This window comes from Gopherus evgoodei, chromosome 2 (assembly GCF_007399415.2).
Source record: "Gopherus evgoodei ecotype Sinaloan lineage chromosome 2, rGopEvg1_v1.p, whole genome shotgun sequence".
Classification (NCBI taxonomy): domain Eukaryota; kingdom Metazoa; phylum Chordata; order Testudines; family Testudinidae; genus Gopherus; species Gopherus evgoodei.
In genome coordinates this window covers 40,912,389-40,930,306 of record NC_044323.1, presented here as the reverse complement: position 1 = coordinate 40,930,306, position 17,918 = coordinate 40,912,389, and the positions used below count along the sequence as shown (strand labels likewise).

The window sequence follows — 17,918 nt, the reverse complement described above, 5'->3', positions numbered from 1 at the left end:
CAAGCAGATCTCCTTCCCCGCGGTTTGCAGGGGGGTTCGGGGAACGCGACAGCACACTGCGGGGAAGGAGATCTGCTTGCACGGGGGTTCAAAAAACACCAGAGCAAACCGCTGGGAAGGAGACCTGCTTGCAGGGGTGTTCGGGGATCACTGGAGCAAACCGCGGGGAAGGAGACCTGCTTCCCCGCGGTTTGCTCTCGCGTTCCCCTAACCCCCCTTGAAGCCGCCCAACAGCGCTGCAGTGTGGCCACATCTAACACCACTTGCAGCGCTGGTTGCTGTAAGTGTGACCACTCTGCAGCGCTGGCCCTATACAGCTGTATTAATACAGCTGTAACAACCTGCGCTGCAAAATTGTAGATGTAGACATACCCTTAGAAAATGAGTAACAGGATTTCTTCAGTAAACATTTAGAAATATTTTAGGCACATGCAGGAAAAAAAAGAAGGAAAAAAGCCTTAAAAATGCTGGCACATGCCAGTGACTTATTTGTTCTTTGCTGCCAGAGGTTTACGACTGATCTTCTTTGACTTATCATTGTTCTTCTTTGGAGGTTCGGGGTTTGCCTGCATGTGTCTGCCATAGAGACTGTAAAGAAATGAGACAAAAACATTTGTGATACCATCATAACATATGGGCTTTCAACCAACTGCACATTACACAATGCATTTAGCTACTGAAGCTCAAGAAAGCAGAGGGTCATCAGTTTATTTTATCTGTATATGCTTGAAATTCATATTAGACTTTAAGCTGCATTACATAGTATTAGTTTTCTTTGACTCATCAGGAGGTTAACTCTAGGAAAAATGGAGTTTAAAAACTGTAAAGGCGAAAATCAGTTTTGCCTTCAGAAAATGGCAACCTTTATATAGCACAGTTATGGAATAAAGGCTTCAGAGTATGTGTACTTAAGTCAACAATGACAAAAATTGGGTTGAACTGGAGAGATAGAGTACCCATTTACAGCACAGCGAGCATCACGCCTAACCAGAAAACCCAAGGGCTCGATAATGTGACAGAGAGGAATGGAGTCAGTCTTCTCTGTCTGTACACACATGATTGATAGTAGTGGGATAGCTACCAACACATCAATGCCACATTAATAAGTACCACTGATTAAATGTTGACAAAGTATCCAACAATTACAATAGCTAGCATTCACAGCAAAGCTAACCAGACTAAATGGCTGAGAAGATTTAACTAAATATCAGATAATTAACAGATAATTTATGAATAATCCTGATTAAACTACACTGAAAGCCTACTCAAAATAAATACAGCTCAATTTAACTTCCCTTAGTGACACAAACTGCTTTTTAGAGATATTTTCTGAGGGGGTGTCAATGTGTCTAGAGGGGAAAGTATCCTGAGCTGTGCTTTTTCTAAGGCTTGGTCAGATTACAGAGTTAGGTTGACATAAGGCAGCTTATATCGACCTAAATATGTCAGTATCTACACGACAGCCTCACTCCTGCTGATGTAAGTGCCCTACTACACAGACATAACTCCACCTCCACAAGAGGCGTAGGGCTTATGTCAGTGTAGTTATGGTCATGCAATCTCTGTGCAGATACTGCGTTCCTTACATTGGCAGCTGGCTGTCATTCTTGTCAATTTCATGTCTCCACTGGAGCCATGAAATTGACAAGAAAGTCAGCTCCTGGCTCCCCATCTGGGCTGCTGCTGGGTCTCTGCTCCCAGCTGGGCTGTCACCCGGATACCCTGCTGGGAGCCCTGCTGTCCCCATACCCATAGGATCCCACTTCCTGCCAGGAGCACAGCAGCTGACCAGACTTTGGGTGCGGCTCTCTGGCGGTGGGAAGGTGAGAAGTCCAGGGGGACAGCTGGACTTCCAACTGTGGGGGGCTGAGCCCTGGCGCTAAGCTCCCCCCACCACTGCCCCTCTTCAGTTGGTGAAAGTGCTCCTTGTGAGGATGCGCATTACCGACAGAAGGAGGGTAGTGAGCACATCAGCCACCACAGTACTTAAGTTTGTAGTTTAGACACATCCCATCTTAGTTGTACAAACACATGGAATGATGACAGTACTGAAATCCCTCTGAAAGGTGTCCCCTAATAATACCTCAGTATCACTCTGCTGTCTCAGTGACTATCCTATGCTATCAGATTGCCAACCAAGTTTGACACTAACTTTTTGAAATTAATGTGCTCCTTAACTCAAAGTTACCCTCAGTGACATTTTCCATGAACAGAATGAATGGCATTATGGTAAGCGATAGGGTCACATATTCCCAGAGTGAAGCTACGAGCATCCTAATGCAAGATGCTCACTGGTAATGTTAGAGTTTCAGCTAGCCTGACCAGTAAAATGTACCCCTAATTCATTAATGTCATACACTGTATCTGATATGTAGCATGGAAGGTATCACTGGAAAACTAACACCACACTGATCATTAATATTCTTGCATGGTGTATGCATGGTAAATGCCTGAGGGATCATAAAAATATGAAGAAAATGTGGAACTGAACTGCGGAGTGCGTCAACCAGTTTCTTTCAGTCAAAGGACAGGCTGACACCTCCAGCTAGGTGTTATCAGAGTCAATTTGCAATCACATGTAAAACAGCAGTTAATTTGTATTTCAGCAAACACCACTGGGGGAAATAAAGCAGCATGGAATTTCTTTTACCAGCAGTCTCCATGTCTTACTTCCTCACAGCTTGAATTAACTTTACTTTGGGGCTTGCCTTCAGAAGCATCTATTTCAAAGGGTCACTGGACCATAAGAGAGAGGTGCAAATAATCTCAAGTTGTTTCTCACCTAAGACGACAAAGGAACTGAGCACGTTGGATTTTGTGGGAGCTTCTGACCAGAGGGTGGCCAGCTTCTTGCTGGAAGGTAGTATGGTAAAAATCTTACCTTAAAGCAAGACTGTAGTTCTGTTAAGTCTTGGTCCCTAGAAAGTGATATTCACTTTTATTTGCTTGTACCCATTTCTAATTTTATCCCTCATACTTGAACTCACTTGAAATCCTATCTCCTTTTGTTAAGAAACTTGTTTTACTTTTAATGTAAATCCATCCTGTGCTGTGTTTGAATTGAAGTTTGAATGGAAGGAGATACTCTTGTCAGGAGACACTCCAAGATAAAAATGAAAGAGCTGACTCTTTTGTGGCTACATGCAATTGACTATTTGAAGCACCATTAGCAACAATTTTATGATGTTGAAAAGTTGTCAGCTGATAAATGAAAATACATGCTCAAATCTGCGAAACACATATACTATGTTTTACTATATACTATGTTCATAGCTATATACTATGTTTTACTATTTAAGCTTGATTTCTGATGCTAAAGAAATATTAACATGACCTTGGAGTGAAATATGAACATTTTTCATACATTACTTTTAATCCTGTTTATTATAGTAGTGTCTAAGGACTAACCAAGAAAGGGGCCCGACTGTGCTAGGTGCTGTACAAACCCAAGGAGCATACAATCTGAATATTGAGAAACTCAACACTGGGCCCTCGCAGGGATGAATTTAAACAGAATCCCTGGATCTAAGCCCCCCAAACAACCAGAAAGTCCTTTTCTCACCATAGGTACTAAGAAGCAGGAGGGGATACAGGGCTCTAGGAGCATCATTGCACAGCTTTCTCCTCACCCTATCCTGCCCTCACAGCTTCTTCCATCAACTGACGTTGGCTCAAGGTTGGGGGGAGGAGGGGCTTTAGAGCTGTGAGGTCAGAAGAGGAGGAAGGAGGACTCTTAGGGCTTGGAGAAGGGAGAGGAAAGCTGGGAGATTGCTGAAGTAAGTTTTCCATGTGTTTCCCAGGCAAGGTTTCTGGGAAGTCAGTGTGGTATTTTCAAGTGTTGCATGAGGATTTTTGTGGGAGTGGATACTGGAGTCCACATTTTCTGTGCTTTGGGAATGTCTGATGTGTATTTTTCTTTTCTGAATGGCACTGCTGGAGTTATTTCCCTTTTTCTTGTATAGTGCTAAGGCTGTAGTGTTAGGAATCTGTATCCACTTTTTGTTAAGTATCTGAACTGGGTTCTGGCATGTTGCACAGAAGAAACTCACTAATAACTGGGGAACACACTGCAAATTAACACATTGGGTAACTCAGAAGTAAATGAACATATATTATTCATATTTTTTATTGTTTATCATAAAATGCATTTTCTCTCTTTTGAGAACTGGTAATTGTAGTGTCATTTAATATACCTGACAATATCTCATAACACACTATGAAAATGTCTTGCAGTACAGCTTGTGGGCTATAAACTAGCTGCTGAGAAGCAGGGAAAGAAGGCCGTTTTGGCACAAAGTTTGAAGTCTGCAGATCGGCAGAATGTGGATTAGTGGGGGTTCCCCTGAGGGCTAGGGGTGTGTGTGTGTGTGTGTGTGTGTGTGCGCGCGCGCGTGCGATGCATGTTTCTGCCACGGAGAGGCTGGCTTCTGACAGTGTTAGTATAAACAATGGAATTTTGTCAAAGGTCTAACTGGGCAACACTCTTTTCGATCATTTGTTACGAAAACAGAAAAACTCAATCCAGCTGTACTTTTTTTTTTTATTTAAAAACACCAGTGGTGCAGTTTTTTCTTAAAAAAGAAATGTATATAGATGGTATGCAGGGTCTTTAGGGATCTAACATCTTTCTTCTCCCTTCTGCCATGTGTGGAAGTATTAAATTAGTAGTAGTACCTTGGCTTAACTTGTAAGACATTCCCTGTGCCCTTCCTGTGTGAACCTAAAGCTTCCTTGGCAGAGTTAAATTACTCAGTTGGTGAATTCCTTGGAGAAGTTTCAAGTAAGTTTCAGTTGCACATTGCTATCTTAGCTCAAGATACACTCCTTGAAAACTATCCAACTAACTAGTCTTCTATGCAAAGGGAGAACCAGGATCAGACATCTTCAGATTGTATCAACTCTCCAGGGCAGGGACTGTCTCTTTTCTGTGTTTGTATAATACCCAATACAAGGAGGCCCATATCCCTGGTGTAACAACAAAAACAACAACAACATGCAGAAAGAATGAATAGATACATCTCAACCTAGCAATACATTTGGGACACAATTTTGCCTTCTTTTATACTAAGGAAACTCCACTGAAGTCAGAGAAGATAGAATTGGGCCCCAGATGTTCATAATTTTCAGTGGGTTTAAGGAATACCACCAGAAGTCACTCATGGCTCCCCACTCAAAGCTACTGAACTGGGCTATTCAGAGGGCCTACCTATTAATTTTCTTTTAATCCATCCTATATGGATTAAAAGAAAATTAAACTCCATTTGGTTAGAATGGATCTGGGCTCCCTTTAATCAATCCATGAAGTGATTTGTGGTACCTATTATAATGATACTGTGAGCACCTGGGGTTTGGAACGTTGAGTTTAATGGTGCCCACTATCTATGGGAATTGATCAGTAATCTGGTACACAGCTTTATGTCTGGTAATCTGTAACATCATATGCTTACATGGATGTTCTATTTCTATGAGGAATTCTACATCCAAATCTCTGTCAACAAGCTAAAACTAAAGCATGAAATCTGGATTGCAAATACACACTTCAGGCATCTGTGATTACCCCATGTAACAACTGTTATATACACCGCTACCTTGATATAACGCGACCCGATATAACACGAACTCGGATATAATGTGAGAAAGCAGTGCTCCGGGGGGCGGGGCTGCGCACTCCGGTGGATCAGAGCAAGTTCAATATAACGCGGTTTCACCTATAACGCGGTAAGATATTTTGGCTCCCAAGGACAGCGTTATATTGAGGTAGAGGTGTATATGTAATATATATAATAAATGTTTTAAAAATCTCTGATGTACACACCTGTTTCCTCTTATACAAATATCACAAAACCCCACTGCATTTGCTATCTGCCCTACTGGAAGTAATAAACAAGAGTACTGTAGCTGCTACAGCAAAACTAACAATATCATGTGAGAAAGATGCTCATTAAACTTCATCATTCTGTCCTCTTTAATGATGCCTTTACTTAATAAAAATTCCCTAAGCAGTTGCAAGGAAATTAGGCGAAGTCTTTGGTTATGTATCAGGTCTAAGCTGTCACTAGCAAGCATGCAGTTCAGGAGGTGCATTCCCAAGAGGAAAGAGTGAATACAGCTTTCTTGTAATAAATTCAGAGAGGATCAATAACTGCAGCTTGCTACATTACTTAAGCATTTAAGAAAGTAGGTGATCCTTCAAAATTAAACTACAAATTGCTAAATGTTGCAATTTACAGCATTAACTAACATTAATTGAAAGGCACTAACAGGCATGTAATGTGAAAACACTGATTCTTAACATCTGTAACTTTAAAAAATAATTACTGTTTAAAATTCACAAAGTTGAAAAATAGTGTAATTTAAAAAAAATCATTATCAAAAGAATTTTTCCCATGCCCTTTCTAGTCTACTTTACCTACCTCAATAACTAAAAGCTATATCTAAAGGCAAAGAAGGGAACAATGAACAAGCACAATCATAGCCACAATGTGTTAAACATGCAGAGGAAATATCTAAATAGTTTGAGACCATTCTCAGCTGATTTCAGAGTAAGGGTCAGAGTCTGACTTGGACCCCCCTGCCCCCAAACAATATGTGTAGATCTGTGTTCGTTGCAGATTTTTTTTTGAAAGGCTAAAAACATGTGGCATTAGAGGACAGCACCTTAAGATAAAAGAATTGGGGCCCTGAGCATATCCAAAGAAATTTCAAAATACAGGCATGGGAAAATGCATTGCTTTGTCACTGTGTGGCGAAGGCATAACTAAGAGGGTTTTTACATAGCATGCTATGAACATGCACAGTTACACATAATCCTGGATGAAATACGGATTTCATCAGGTACTGTACCATAAAAGGTGAGAAAAACATGAAAGATTCAAAATGCTGCTGCTTGCTGTAAATACACTGCTAGCTACTCTAGCTTGTATGCAATGATTATAATTAATACTTTAGATACTGTAGCTAAATATTTACTTCAAAAGAACACACACACACACACACACACACACACACACACACACACACACACACACACACACACACACACACCCCTAACCTTTCTGTCCCCCAGCCTCCAAGCAGGTTTTAGCCCTGCCTGTCACTGTTTCAGTACAGGGAATGCAGTTCACCTTCACAGTGTGTGAAAGATGGAATTTTTAACTACTTTGTTAATTTACCAATAACTGTTATGTTTGTTAATTAGGTGACTGTTAAATTAACAATAAATAAACGAACAAATAATATGAAAATTTGGTTTCCTCACATATTCCAAAGTAAACTGCATTTCCTGTGTTCTAAGTAGGGCAGTTCAAATAATTAAAAATGATTCACTTATTCACTTAATTTAGCTTCACCCCCATGTTTGCAAATGCTCTGAGAACAGACGGCAGAATTGTCAGATGTATTCATTATTTGAAATTATTTGTGAATTTCTTCAGCAAATAATTCTTGGTATGCAGCTTGTTAAAGAACAGTTCACTGCGCATATTCAAAGCGCAGGCTGTGCTGGTTAAACAAGTCTTGTGGTGGTGTTTCTGCTTTCAGATTGGTTTGCTAATATCACTAAGCAACAATGAAGTGCTGCCAACATTATAACAAAGGGCTCCCACAAAAATGTTTCATCTCAGTCAGATACACATGATGTTTCCTGGATAAAATAATTTTCCCACCAAAACATGTCCATCAATTGCATACTCTTCCCTTCTCCAAATCCATCAGTCTTTCCACTCCATCGCTCTTTCTCATTTCCCAACACCTTATGGCAGCTGCTCCATGTGGCTCCCTCTCCTGGCGGCTGTACTTCACCGCAGCACCAGTGATGGCAGGCAGGTATCCTGCCACCTCAACTGGTAGTGGCAGTAGCAGATGCATTGTCCTGCACCTTCTGGCAGTGGCTTGGTTGTCAAGTAAGGAACAGGCTATTGCCTGTAGCGGGGAGCTGTCAAACCATGGCTCTGTATGCGGTTTAGAGCACACATGGGCAACTGCTGTAGCTCTTGGAAGTGTCAGATCAACGGCCTTCCTCAAGGCTCAGTTCTTTCACTGATACTGCTCAATGTGCACATCACTGACCTGCCAGCTACACTCTCCCACAAATTTATCTATGCTGACATCTGCTGCAGCTACCTAGCTCAGTCCTTTTCAGAAATTGACTAGGTCTCGAATGATGATATGAAACTCATGGCAGACTCCTGTAGGTGATGGTGCCCACAGCTGAGCTTTTCCAAGAAGGTTTCTAGTGCATTTCATCTGCATAATGCAAGCCACGAGTTTAAAGTTTTCCTCAACAGCCAATGCCTGCAGCATGCTCTAAACCCACTTTACTGCAACGTGACATTGGATAGGTCATTAATATACTGAGGGAAGATGGCAGCCAAAGTCAGCACTTGTAACAACGTGCTCAGAAAATTGACTGGTTCGATCTGGGGTGGAGTGCCTGGATACTTAGAACATCAGTCCATGCTACTCAATAGCAGAGTACTGTGCTCTTGTCTGTTGTTGCTCATCTTACCTGAGGCTGGTCACTGTAGAGCTTAACAAAGCTATGAGTATTGTTACTGGGGCTTTACAGGCAACTCTGTTGCCATGGCTACTACTACTTAGTAACTTAGCATGACCCTGTATTCGCTGTGAGAAGGCCTCTGTCATGCTGCTGGCTACGAGCCATGAGAACAGCGATCTGCTTTTGTACGCAGGCCCCTTCAACCACCTGCCAGCTCACCTGTCTTCTAGATGCCCTTTATGGTCATTTATACCCCCACAGGACATGACAGTGGAATCTGCTTGGTGCAATGAGTGGTCAGCAACTACAGTCATTAATCACTTTCTTGTCACTAACTCAACCATCTGTCCACCAGGATTTGATTTGCAGGTCACCTGTGGTCATCCCTGTACCGGTTTCGAACAGGACAGACAACTGTGCAGCCAATCTCTTTAAATGGTCAACTTCAGTCTACGTCGCACATCCTTCAGAAGTGCCCACTGGGTTATTTTGACGGTAGGCTCTCCAGCTGGCTTATGCCGAGGCCATCACATGGCTGGGCACATTACACACACCCTGATTATGGGTTCTATTAAATGATGGGTCTCATCTGGGTTTTGAGGTGGGCAAGATTCCTCTGACTCTAAACTACAAACAAAAGTGAAACCGACTAGCCTATTTACACAGTCCAAGCTAAACCAAAAGGCACAAAGTAAATAAAAAGAAAAGTAAACTAGGTTTCTAAAATGTTAATTTTTAATAATACATTTTAAGGTTAGAAGGGGCCATTGTGATCCTCTAGTCTGACCTCCTGCTAACTCAGAACACTGGAATTTCCTGAATTAATTTCTGCGTCAAGTTCAATAGCTGTGGCTGAACTACAGAAAATGAGCCAAACTGGATCTAAAATTTTCCAGCGATGGGGAATCCACCATAACCGTCAGTAAGTTAATAAGGTGTCATTAGTAAGGTAGGTAAGGAAACTTTCACTGGCTTGTGATGTTTAATCTGACTGTGATTTTAAGTAAATTGGAAACAGTAGCTTCGGGAAAGACTGATTTTATCCATAGTTCCTCGAGATGATCTGTGTTAATGAATGTTAAACCTTTTTGTTAAGAATTCTAAGAGGATGCTTTGCAATTCTTTTATAATAAAAAAGACATCTTTTAATACCCTCTGAGCGTAACACCTTTTTGAATTCTGTACCTTAGATAGGCACCTTGATAGAGGAGCACTGTTGGAAGCTTATAAAAAAATCCCTTTAAAGAAAAAGAAACACATCAACAGTTGCAAAAATGACTAGTGATTTTGTGTGTTAAAGAGGCTTGATTTGCAGCTGATGGGTGCTCAGCACATCCTGACATTTTCTGAAACTGCTGAGCACTTGAAAATCTTGGCTAGTGCATATAGCAAAATAGAAGCATGAAGGGGATCTCTATAAAACAATCAAATGAAGAAGCAGAATGCACTTATAACTTAAAAAATGCTCCTCCTCCTGTTCTGTGAGCAGAAACCTAAATTAAGATTTCATTTAGGAAATCTGAGACACTGACAAGATGTCCCCCAACAAATCCAGAATAGTCAAAAGGATGCCAGAAGGGGTTGTGGGCAGAGGGTCATCTTTCTCCACGTAGCCTGACCCAAACTAGCTCAATTTTGAACAAGCAAGAATCATAATTAGAAAACATTACTCATTTAGACCTTAGGTTTGCAAGTGGATCCACAATGGTGGCCCTCATTGCTCATACCGAGTCCCACTGAGTATCCCATTCTGGCACAAGGGGCTGCTTATGCAATCTTGATTACTGGGCCCAGGATCTTAGATCTTTCTCAAAGCACAGAATATTTGTATAGGAAATTTTGTATAGATCCTTTAGACATATGTAACAATGGGTTGGACAGAGACATTGCTTCTATTTCCAAGTGAGGAGTGGCAGGTGACTGCAGTAGCCCAAGAAAATAATTGTGACATTCAGAATCATAACTCACTCCCTCATTCGCCCCATGCTTCATGAGAGAAGCAATCTGCCAGTGGCCAACACCAGGGTACTTATCTGCTGGCCAGCCACCGTCCTGCTCTGCACAGGGCGAAGAGGGAGTAAAGGCTGTGTGAAGTCTGCTCTGCCATCCATTTATAAGCTGGTGAAACAGGCTGCCCATGCAGTGGAGTAAGAGAACACCTTACATCTCATTCTGTCTCTGCAAGGGGCACGTGACAGTCTCCCAATCTGTGAATATCTTACTATGGGTACATATCATTTATGTTCTCCACCCCTTCCATCTCTCGCTCTCTTCCCTAGTAGAATGCTGGCATTCATTTTAGAATATTCAAGTAATGGAGAAACTTAATGGGGTTTTTCTCTAAGCCCTTATTCCTGAGAATATCTATTGACATCAGTGGAAATCTTAAAAGATGCCCCCTCTTCTTTCTTCCCCCGCTTTCACAGCTTAAAATGTATTTTTCCATCCATGATTCATCAGGAGAAGGGTTTCGGCACCGGATACAGGTTTAACCCCCAAACTCTACAAGCCCCAAGGGGCTGAGATGTCCTTCTGGACAAGTGGTATCCTCCAATTTGATGAATGAGAATGGATGGAGCCAGAGGGGTCAGCCATTCTACCAAGAGGCAGTGCAGGCTGTGGAGCAAAATGGATTTATGGGAAACGGTGCTTGTGACCGCTCTAGAATGTGTGTGTTTTATTTACTCAAAGTGATCTGTAGCACCACACTTGTCTCTTGTGTGTGCCTTACTGTATGAGCATGCAGTATATAATGCTGCACACTGCACTGTTACACTGATTTATGGGGTTGGGACTACAGTCTGGGCCACTGACTTGAGATCAGAAACACCTGCCTGCTCTCAAACTAACCCTGGACGAACAGTGAACAAAAATACATAAATCATATTCAGACCTTCCTTGTTCTAGTAAAAAACAGTCTTCTTTAATCCCTCCCTTACATTAATGTTGTTGTTCATGTTAAGCCCTTTCAATTTAAAACCAATAATTATATGCTGTTTTTTCTTAAATGTTTCAGCAACTGATTTCCAGGTTTTTCATACAGTTTTTGGTAAAAATAGCTCAGTATTGACTGAGTGGTTTTCTTTAAGTTATTCTATGGATAGCAGTTATGCATTTCTTTCTCTCTAACTACCATGAGTTTACTGATAAAAAGAAGAGAATAGGGATATTCTAATATATGAACACGATTTTTTACAAAAAATAAAAATCTCCTGGAATTAACCTGGGGTAGTGATACTATATGCTGGGGCTGGTGGATCTCATTGCTTGTAGAAGAGGGAAAACTCACAATCTTCTGGGGGTTGGGACAGCTATGCTACTGAAAGAAAAGAAACTTTGGATAACAAAAAGTTGCCATAGCTGCTCCTATGCAATCTCTCTTCTACCCACTTCTGGGGCATGGTTTGGATTCTACTACTTCTGAGTGATCCCTAGCGCCTTTTCTTCACTAAGGAGTATGCAAGGAAACAAAATGAAGCAGAAAAGCCACTCAAATCCAAGGAAGAGTGCAGCCATGCTACTGGGCCAAGATTATAACAGGGTTCAAAACAGAACTAGATACGTTCATGGAGGATAGGTCCCTCAATGGCTATTGGCCAGGATGGGCAGGGATGGTGTCCCTAGCTTCTCTTTGCCAGAAGCTGGGAATGGGCGACAGGAGATGGCTCACTTGATGATTATCTGTTCTGTTCATTCCCTTTGGGGCACCTGGCATTGGCCATTGTCAGAAGATGGGATACTGGGGTAGATTAACCTTTGGTATGACCCAGTATGCCTATTCTAATGTAGAAGGTAGTGGCGCCACTGATTCATGTGTTTGAAATGAATAGCTGTATGCAAACAAAGACCAAGGTTGTGCAGGTTTATATAGGTTTCCTAGAAGACATACTGGTTTTACTGGCCATGAGCCCCATCTCTGCTGAGCTGCTTCAAACTGCTCCCCCCTGGGGAACGTGTGTCTAACGCTATAAGTGCTTCTATCAGGACCATCTAACCACAGTTAAGGGTTCCATGTTAGTGGGTGGAATTGAGGATCCCACTTTCCTTGTGACCTTGGTGGCAGAGGCGAATGCTTCATAGATTCATAGAGTTTAAGCTCAGAAGGGACTAAGAGATCATCTACTCTGATCCCATGTATGTCACAGGACAATACATTTCACCCAGTTGCCCCTGATTAAGCCCAACAACTTGTGTCAAGCAGAAGCTCATCTTTCAGAAAGGCAACCATTTTTCTCCTCCCACACTCCAGTTCCATGGGAGAAGTCCCTTTTGGATTGATTTTTTTCCAATCAGGCTGCTTTAGCAATGTAAAAATGGACTTTTGTTGTCTCTCTCATGAAATCCTTTCTTCAGGTTCCCACCAGTGACCCTTTAACTCCATGCCATTGGTCCAAAACAGCCCAACTGCATTGAACTCCAGGACACATGGCAAAACTCATCTTTGTGAGCAGGTGCTTGGGGTGAGTGAGGCAGATTAGTGTGGGGATTTTGTTTGTTTGCTTTTAGGGCTTATGGGCTATGTAGGGGCAGAGCACTGGTGAGAGGTGTTTACTAACTGGGTGCTGCATGCTGGATGGAATTTACTGCTGTTTTTTAAATGCATTCTTAACTGATGGCATGGTGCCTAGATAGTGGAATAGGCTTGCTTATTTTTTTTTAAATATAATGAAATAAAAATAAGTATGGTTAAGATTCAGTTTTTAGTCCCTTTGTAATTCTCATCTCAAAAAGTCAAGCCTGCTCACTCAAACTTTTCTAACATCACATATTTCCTCACACTGAAAACCCTACAATTCTGCAAGACAGAGGTCAATGCCTCCTTGTTCATGGAGAGCTAATTACTAGTCTTTGGAACTTCCAGATGCATATTTGGAGTTGTGGGGCATCAAAGATGGTGACATACATACTGATTACCACTGAATCATGAAACAACTGGCTATAAGGGAAGCGCATCTCCATTTTCCTGTCAATAATTTTGACCAGAGCGGTACACCATTAATATATGGAAAATAATTAATAAATTAAGCAGATCTTTAGTGTTTTTTTCCATGGCTAACGCTATGCAGACAAAGCTGTTCTATTCAGGAGAGACCCACGTTACACAGCAGCCAATAATCTTTATGGTAACACTGCAGTGAAAATGTCATTTATTGTAATGAACACAGATCATAAGGTAAGCCCCCAGCTACCTTTCCATTATTTTTCATTATACTCTTTCTTGCTGTGTTATATTTCAAGAGTACTTGGGGAATTATACCAAACTATACTTACTAGTCAGCTCTTCATTACTGAGATCATACTGTTAAAATGTAATTGAGCAATCAGCAAACTGCACCACTTATTGAGATAGCACAACTCACTGTTCTGATATTTACCTTTTCCTGTTTACATCATCCTTTCTTTAGAGACAGGTTCTCAAAATAAACTTGGCCACAAATGGGAACAGTTATCAGAACACGAGTAGACATACAATATTTATAGATCATAAGCATTTTGAGAAAAGGACTGCGCTCCCTTTGAGCTAATAAATCATAACAAATAATTAATAAGAGCTTTGCTGGCTGCATTTCACCTGATTTCATTTTCAACAATCCTAGATGAATTTGAGGAGATGAAGAGCATGACCAGGCAAGATGAGCCCACAGCCGTTACAGCTGGTGAAAGCCAGCCAAGAGGACTTGGTCCATTGCTGATGTGAACTGTTAAATATGTCCCACTCCATAAGAACAAGATGCTGACCACCCTCTAACAAGGACTGGTTAAACCTTTGCTCATTTAACATTAAAGACCTTGCCCAATTTTAAAATCTTCACTCTTTGGGGATGGCTATGGAGAAGACTACAGAGGAACAAAACTATGGCACCATCTGATACTTCTGACTTCCTGGGTCTCTATCAACCTGGTTTCAAGGCCTAATATCCTCAATGTGTGGGTCTCCTTCTCATGCTTTCATTTAGATGCAGTGATGGTGAACAATAGGCTTGATTCTGCTTCCAATAAAATCAATAGAAGTTCTGCCGTTGACTTCAGTGAGTTCAGGACTTGGCATATAATGGAGGAGCAACACTCTACACTTGAAGGAAGAAAATGCAGTCTGCACATTATATAAAAAGAAAATATTTTACAGAGAATCTCTCAGTATAACTTTCCTGGAAATCACATAGAATTTGTATTTCATTTAACTACTGAATAAAATGGCTCAGGAAGCGCAAAGACAGTATTTTGTAGATTGTTCACAGTTAACAACATACATATTTCATAATACATTGGTTTGTAATTAGTGTTAACAACTCAGGCATTTTTTGAAAACTAGAAAAACAAGCACCTCTTTATGATACCAACCAAGTACCATGCTCGTCATTATTGAAATCGTCTAGGCAAAGTCACTGATATGCAGTTGCCATCATTAACTGTGAAGGCAGGAAGACTAATAATGGAGATCCAGCTGCATTACTGCAGTCCCAGGTGAAGAATTGCAAGACTCCAGTTGCATGGACTTTTTGAACATGTTGCAGAGGTGATATATGCGGGCCTCTGAATCTAGTGTTTCCTCTAAAATGTTTCTGTTAACTTTCAGCATGTGAGACTGGTACCCTGAAACATAAAAGAGCACTCTGATCTGTTTGCTACAGTGCATGCTATGCACATTGGGTGGTAAACAGCTGGCTACCACTAGCAGCTGAAGCATGTCCCTCCCCTCCCCCACCCCAGCACTTGCAACATAAAACTGGCGTTAAAAAAAATCCTTGCTGGTGTAGGGGAGAGAAGGAAACTAGAGAAAAAGTTCTGCCAATGGCTCTGTATCTCAGAAGATACTTCATTCGCCTGTCAATAGCATGGGGCTCAGGAGATACATTTATTGACAACTCACTGGCTTTTGATTCAGTTCTATATAAAGCTCTTTCTACGCAATTAGCATGCAGATTCACATGACCATGAGTTCCGTAGAGAATTAATGGTCCTACTAAACCCCAGTTTGCTCTCATTTCTAAAACAAACTTTTCAGATTTACCACTTCGGTGATTTAAAAGCCCCAAGAACTGATCAGCTGCTCCAATCAGATAATCAGCAGCAATTCCCAGATTCTACCAGATTCTCTTATATTAGGGTTTGGGTATCACTGGGAAGGACTCATAGAAGCTGCTCCCATCTCTAAGTTGGGCAACTGACAAAGTCTTTAATGGACCCTCTACCAGTGGAGAATAAGTGTAGCAAATCAGAGCTCAGCCTCACTCTGTCCCTGCAGCCTACCCTGGGTCTGGGAGTGCTGGCAGATGCAAGGCCTAGAGGTGGCATATATAACCAGCAGGGAGTTCCCTTCTTTCTGAGTGTGTATTCTCTGCTGGCCACTTACAGCCCCTTCGTGCCTCCGGAGTTGGATCTGACGAGACAATCCAGCTTCTAGTCTGAGCAAAACTATCTCCCATACTATTCATCAGTCCAGCCTTGGGGTAGACAACCAGCACCAACACACATCTGCATTAGTACAAATAGTACGTCCACTACCATCCCATACTGAACCAGTCACTTTTAAAGTGTTCTCTTTAGTTTATTTTACTGTATTGCCCTGGGGTTAGCTTTTTGGAAGCTGCTCACCTTTACAAATTGGGGGGAACAGACTTAGATCTCATTGCACCCCCCCCCCCCCACTTCTGCAAGATCACTGTTCTTTTACAGATCTGGTTGGCTATGTATTTCAGGACTAACATGCACGTGTCTCAAGTTGGCCCAAGGAAAATGTCAGAGCATGTGTCCACATCTGGGCAATGAGGAGATGCAGTCCCAGCTGAGCTCTTTCATCAGGAAAAGCTAGGTTTATGACTAGTATCTGAGCAACTGGTCCACTGGATGCCACATGAATCAGAAAACAAGGCTAGGAGAAGAGAAGGGGACTCACAAGATACTGTTCAATAAGGCTCAGGACCCATAACAATTGCCCTGCCCCTTTTGTAAGGATTGTGCTTGGATTCTTGATGTTCAGGCATGTGTGTGTTAGGTCTTAACTATAACTATAAAACATGGCTCCGAGAATAGGTATTATTTATCTCTTTGGCTAGGTCTTCACTGCCAACAAGTTGAAGGGTTCTGGGTTTTTTTTTTTTTTTTAAACAGTGAGATAAGTAACCCATGGTAGCAACAGTGAGAATAGGGTTGCCATCTAATCACATAAACCCAAACACCCTTGCCCTGAGGCCATACCTCTGCTCCGCCCCTTCTCTGAGGCCCCACCCCATGCTCCCTCCATCACTCGCTCTCCTGCACCCTCACTCACTTTCACCAGGCTGGGGCAGGGGTTTGGGCAGAAGGAGGTGCGGGCTCTGTGAGAGAATTTGGATGCGGGAGAGGGTAAGGGATCGGGCTTTGGGAGGGAGTTTGGGTGCAGGCTCTGGGCTGGGGGTTGGGGTGTGGAAGGGGGTGAGGCGCTTACCTCAGGCAGCTTCTGAGAGTGACTGGCACATCCTTCTGGCAGTGGCCTCTGGGAAAGGCAGGTGGTCTCCACATGCTGTCCCTAGATGCAGGCACTGCCCCCACACCTCCCACTGGCTGCGGTTCCTGGCCCATGGCAATTTCGGAGTCGGCACTCAGGGCAGGGGCAGTACACAGAGACCTCCTGCCCACCCCCAGGGATGTGCCAGCTGTTTCCGGAAGCAGTGTGGAGCCAGGGAAGGTAGGAAGCCTGTCTTAGCCCTGCTGTGCCACAAGACTGTTAGCACCTAAAATCTCCTGGTTTGGCTGAAGTAGCCTCTGGGAGATAGTGTCTGATTCTAGGAGACTCTCAGCAAAACCTGGAGGGTTGGCAACCCTAGGTGAGGAGGGTTTCAAATTAGGTTTGAAGGGAGGAGGTGACAAAAGCCCACCAGTAGGTCTAAACATCTCAGAGTGCTAAATGTTGGGGAAGTGGAATAGCTAATTACAATAGGGTCATAGGAGCAACAAAAGGGAAAACAGTGGGGGACTTTGGAGTGCTCAACATTTTAGATGTCTGTATACAAGTGGAGGAGTATGGGGGGAAAACAGGAAGAACTGGAAGTATCAGTACACAAGCTAAATCATCACTAAGGATACAGTTTAGTCATGGCGGTCACAGCTTCCGTGATTTTACCGGACCTCCGTGACTGCTTCAGCTGTCAGAGGCTGAAGCTGTGGCCAGGACTGTGCACCCCACCATGGTGGTGAGGTTTGTAGTAAAGTCACAGACAGGTCACAGGCTCCTATGAATTTTTGTTTATTGCCCGCAACCAATCCATGACTTTTACTAAAAATATTTAGTAAAAATTATTTACTAAAAATAATCATGACAAAATCTTAACCTTAATTATGACTTGCTTGGGATCACAGAGACTTGGTGGGATAAATCTCATGACTGGAACACTGGTATAGGGGAGAATAGCTCATTCAGGAAAAACAAGCAGGAAAAAAA

The 17,918-nt window shown here is 42.3% G+C and overlaps 1 protein-coding gene across 2 annotated transcripts in view; it reads right to left on the bottom strand.

Moving 5' to 3' along the window:
* Positions 1 to 379: 379 nt before the first annotated feature.
* RSU1 (Ras suppressor protein 1) overlaps positions 380 to 17,918 on the bottom strand; it is a 207,760-nt gene continuing 190,221 nt past the window's right edge. For both annotated transcript variants that reach the window (XM_030550451.1, XM_030550450.1), the window contains one exon: positions 380 to 588. In XM_030550451.1, the coding sequence (XP_030406311.1) occupies positions 486 to 588 (103 nt within the window). In that variant the 3' untranslated portion in view covers positions 380 to 485. The remainder of the gene's footprint in view (positions 589 to 17,918) is intronic.